This window comes from Lathyrus oleraceus, chromosome 4 (genome assembly GCF_024323335.1).
Source record: "Lathyrus oleraceus cultivar Zhongwan6 chromosome 4, CAAS_Psat_ZW6_1.0, whole genome shotgun sequence".
In the NCBI taxonomy this organism is placed as follows: domain Eukaryota; kingdom Viridiplantae; phylum Streptophyta; class Magnoliopsida; order Fabales; family Fabaceae; genus Lathyrus; species Lathyrus oleraceus.
In genome coordinates, this window is record NC_066582.1 from 46,474,634 (window position 1) to 46,480,081 (window position 5,448).

The window sequence follows — 5,448 nt, forward strand, 5'->3', positions numbered from 1 at the left end:
TCATTTTGTTGATTTTCAAATTTTGTTGTATATTTGCTTATTTTGAACATACTAATGTGTTTGTGAGATCAAGTAGATAAATTTTCTTTATTTATTTGCTTAAATCCTTGAAACGTTGAGAAACTTATAATGTTTTTACGTTTTCGTTGGAATCTTTTTATTCCATATTTGTTGCTATGAAAATAGTAACCAAATGTGGGGTTGAGAAGATTGAGTCTCCCCACACCCCCTGATTTCTCAGAGCACCCCTATAGACCCCCCTCCTTTGGGCCTAAAACATTTCCCTACTATTATGGTATGGAAAAAAATACAGGTTTTAACCCTTATCCCATAATAGTAGGAACTAAGACTATATATATATATATATATATATATATATATATATATATATATATATATATATATATGATTAGGTCCCTTTATAATAACAAATTATTACAAGAATAAAAAATATAACCGAAGTGTGAGATAAAAAAATATATGTATAATCATTCACCTTTTCAGGATCTAAGGTGACACATTAAGTAAAGATCAATGTCCTAAAAATGAGATCGAGCTGACAGAAATGAAGGGAAAACCCTTTGACAGTGTGTTGGACAGCTTGATGTATGCTCAAGTATGCACTAGGCCTGGCATTACTTTCATATTTGGGATCTTGGGAAGATAACAATCAAATATTGGAAATTGTCATTGGATTGCTGCTAAGAAAGTGATGAGATATTTGCAGAGAACTAAAGAGTATATGATTGTCTTTAAAAGAGTTGACAACTTGGAAATAGTTGGGTATACTGACTCTGATCTTGCTGGATGTGTTTATGATAGGAAATCTACTTATGGTTACATTTTTATGCTAGCTGGAGGTTTGGAAGAGTAAAAATCAAACTCTTGTTGTCTCTTCTACCATGCAAGCAAAGTTTATTACTTGTTATGCTACTGCAACTCATGCTGTTTGGTTGAGAAATTTAGTGACTGAACTTCGTGTTGTTGATTCCATTGCTAAGCCACTAAAGCTTTAATGTGATGACAATGCATATGTGTTATACTATAAGAATAATAAAACTTCTAGCGATTCTAAGCATTTGGAATTGAAGTATTTGACAGTCAAAGATCTTGTAAAGAAAAATGACATTGTTGTTGAGTATATTGGTACTGATTTCATGCTAGTTGATCCCCTAACTAAGGGACTTATACCCAATGTGTTTAAAAGCCATGTTGAGAGCATGAACATTGTGAGTTCTTTGGATGTACTTGGTTAGTGGGAGTATGTTCTTTATGTCATTTTCGTATTTTATTGTATTTTATTTTGGACACTTTAAGTGTTGGATTGTCAAGTACTTTCTATTTTGAGAAATTGATATTACAATCAATATTATCATTGTTTATTTATATGTCGATTGTTAAAATTGGGACTCAGTGTCATTGGAACCACAGTGCATATGGTCGAAACTAGTTTGGAATTCGAGGCATAGTTATAATTTTGAGCTCGACATCTTCGGGACCATTATACCGATGCTCGATACTATATTAGAGTTGATGTATGATTTTAAGCTCGGCGTTATCAGGACCATTGTGTCGGTGGTCGATGTCATATTGGAGTTGAGGCATTATGATTTATAAAACCATACAATTTCTTTGGCTTTAATGCATTTGAGAGAAATTGTTAAGGACTGACAAAGAAAATAACAGTTGACTATAAGATCACATTAACATGCTATCTTTTGTCACACTCCACATTGATGATTAGTCGACAAAGTCCGTAGTATTTGTAATGCAGAAGATTTTATGCCAATGAAGAATATAATAATCGCCGTAATTCAATACTGCTTGACTTTTGTTTGGAGTCATACTCAAACATTGCACGTGAAATCATCCTTTCCTTAACATGCGGCCATTAACCCAAGAGTAATTTTTAAAACGTGTTTTAAAATAGAAGTCACACAATTGATTTTGTCCAAGTGAAAAAATGTTAAATTCATCTAATATTTCGTGGACTACAATCAATTTTTATTTAACTTGTGAAAAACAGGTTAATCGTGATTCTAATGGAGATGCATAAATAAATTTTTTTATTGATTAAGTAATCTTTTTTAATTAAAAGTTGAATATCTGAAACATGATTGATATGAAGTTAATTAAAAATTGAGTATCTGAAACCATGGAGAAAAATAAAGATTTTAATCCTTATCAATAGTAGGAATTATATATATATATATATATATATATATATATATATATATATATATATATATATATATATATATATATATATATATATATATTATTAGATCCCTTTATAATAACAAATTATTATAAGAATAAAAGATATAACCGAAGTGTGAGATAAAAAAATATATGTATAATCATTCACCTTTTCAGGATCTAAGAAATAAATATTAATATTCTAATTACAGCAGATTAAATGCTCAATTATTTACCATCATCTTTGTGATTCCAAATTCTAATGATATCAATTATCACAAAAATTATGAACATGTAACCTTGTGATCAACTTATTTATCGTCTACACACAGGAATAAAAAAACTTATTTTAGCATCTCCATCGCAAATGCCCCTTTCAAACAGAATCACGTCTCTTGACGGCGACCCCTGCACTCTTCGTACTTAATGCTACTTTGTAAGAAGATTACGTGAGAAATTTGCAAAGAGGAGAATAAGCAGCTTATAAAGCATATTCTTCATAAAACCAATATTGCTTAGCATATTCTTTTTCTACTACCTCTTATTTTCCAGAGGTTCCCAATCTTCAATAAACAATAAAATCATAAAAAATATATACAAGTGTATCAGATTCACATCAACCATAATCTAATCTGAATAATCATCATAATCAGATTATATTACATAACAACTTGATCTTCCTTGCTTTCTAATTTCCTATCTTGGAACAACGACACTGGAAAAGACATAGACAAACCAACCAAAGACTTAAACGTAATAAACGACCCTCCTTTAACCGGCTTAACATAAATCTCATTCAAAGTGAACCAAACCAAGAAATCTCTAGCCTTAACACCAGTAAGATTCTTGATCTTGTTTGGTTCCATATAAGCAGTAACAACTGAATCATAACCAACAACTATGTTATCAAACTTACTCTCCATCTTCTTCCCTAGCTTGAGCCAAACAAACCCTATTTCCTTCACATGCCCGCATTCTTCAATGTCTTGTATGGTTAACAACCCATCTGGTAGACCTTTTTCTGCCAGCAATAGAGAGAACTTCTCCCTGCAAACTTTGTCACCATAATACACATCTGCTTTGGCTTTCAACTCTTCGGTTACCAAAGGCATTTTGCTTGTTGGTGGTGTTTATTGGGAAGTGCTAGAACATTATAGCAATGGATACGTTTTATTGAGGTTTTATATGACATGAAAATACATATATGGGACCGACAAGTTTTTTATGGTAATAATATTTTATGTTGCCACCAAACAGTTCAAGGTTCTTCTTTTGTTACCCAACCAACAGTCTAGAGATAAGCTTGAGAGGTGGGGGTGGATTTTAACTTTTATCAACACTCTTTGATAAGTTGAAAAAAAGATATATTTACCTTATTTATTAATAAAAAAGATATATTTCACGTTTATTAATAAAGATCGTTAAAGTATTTAATTTTTTAAATTTTATGTAAGAGAGATAAAATAATTATCAGTATATTTTTAATTAAATTATCATCCACTAATAATATTAAGTAATTATCGTAGCGATAATTTTGAAATAAAGACATTAAATTCATGTAGATTATTTGACATTTGCTTATATTTAAGACTAAAAAATTTAAAAGACTTTTACTTATAAATAATTTCAGAGGAAGTATAAGGAAAACATCTTCATGTTTTTTTTTGGTATGACATTTTCATATTTTTTTTATTACAAAAAAGGGCCTAAGCCCAAAAGAAAAAATATCTATCACGACGCCTTTAAAGAGGCGATGACTTTGGATGTATCACCTTCCACCAAACCAGTTAGAGTAACCAGAACTTCACTGAAGACGCAAGATTCTTTGGTTATACATTCCATGTTTGCTAGGGCATCATCACACAAGTTAGCTTCTCTATAAATATGAGTCATTGTAATAAGATTGTGATCCGCTATCAACTTCTTAAATTCTCGAATCAATGCCAAGCAGTCAGCATTACAATATTCCTCACCCTCCATGGCTCTCACCACAAGCTCAAAATCCACATTAACCTCATTCTCGTCAACCCTAGGCTCTTCGTAAGCTTAAGCCCTTCAAAGGCTCCCTAACACTCCGCCACCAAAGCACTCAAATCCAATCTCCCGCCGCATCACGAATGATTCCTTCACACCCAACAACCTTTTGATCTTTACTAGCTCCATCTGAGTTAAGTTTAACCATATCATTCAAGGGCAGCTTCTAGTAAGTATTCCTACATCTCACTTCATTCCTCGTTACTTGTCTTGTCAATTTTTTGGCTTCCTCATACTCCTTTTGTATTCGGAAGATAAAATAGGTTGGATCACTAGGTCTTACATATTCTTCATCATGTTCCTCCTTGTTTCTCCACACCCATATTGCATGGCACATAATAGCCCACACATTCGTCTAAATTATTGATTCCATCTACATGATATCTCAAATTGAGATTAATCCAATTCTAAAGATTAAAGGAAAATAATTTACCCATAATGCTACTTCGAACTAAACTCTTCGAAATATGCATGGCTTTGACACAATCTCTTATAGAATGCATGGTAGTTTCACAAGCATTGCCATATAACTTATAACTAGCATTATAAGCCCTTTCCTGCTCTTACTAAATTTTGTAAGGATTCTATCATGCTTAAGAAACCACACAAAACTTTGACATCTCTCCGACACATCAACATTCCAAATAATATTCCAATCTTTATCCTCCGCTCCTCTCTCCAAATTATCCACTAACTTGTAAACCTCATTCAACGAGAACTCTCCATTGTCGTTACCAGCAAAATAGAAAACGTCATATTCTTGCCCAAAGCAAGGCGAAAAGCAGGAACAAAATTTTTCCCTCTAAACACTCGACAGCCAACCCTCAAGGATGTTCCAATTCCACTCCATTTGATCATTCACCAAGTCATCCACTTTAGCTCCAACCAAACTCTCAGGGATAAAATGTGAAATCTTAGCAGCTCGAACCTCGTCCCCAACCAATTATCCTCCCAAGCTTTTATCCCCGTCTCCAACATACCAATAACCAAACTTACGAATATCCTGGGAAACCTTGGAAATTACGTTCCAAAGGCTAGAGGCTCCGCTCTTCACCCTTGAAAACTCATTCTCCTCCTTGATATCATACTTGTCACGCATGACAACTGAAGCTAGCTGAAATATACCCACCGAACGCATCACACGCTCGAAGGTACAACAGAGTCGCTACCTAACTTTATTTACCCCAAAAGAGGGAAAGGTAAATATCGATAAAA

The 5,448-nt window shown here is 33.0% G+C and overlaps 1 protein-coding gene across 1 annotated transcript; it reads right to left on the minus strand.

The window, feature by feature from the left end:
• Window positions 1-2,809: 2,809 nt before the first annotated feature.
• Window positions 2,810-3,403, minus strand: LOC127073141 (uncharacterized). Its single transcript, XM_051014265.1, has one exon. It carries the CDS (start codon window positions 3,309-3,311, stop codon window positions 2,859-2,861), a length of 453 nt encoding a protein of 150 aa, XP_050870222.1. The 5' UTR covers window positions 3,312-3,403; the 3' UTR covers window positions 2,810-2,858.
• Between the last annotated feature and the right edge of the window lie 2,045 nt (window positions 3,404-5,448).

Bases quoted from the DNA above. Each gene is read 5' to 3' on its own strand.
- LOC127073141 (XM_051014265.1), bottom strand. From the start codon at position 3,311: ATGCCTTTGGTAACCGAAGAGTTGAAAGCCAAAGCAGATGTGTATTAT.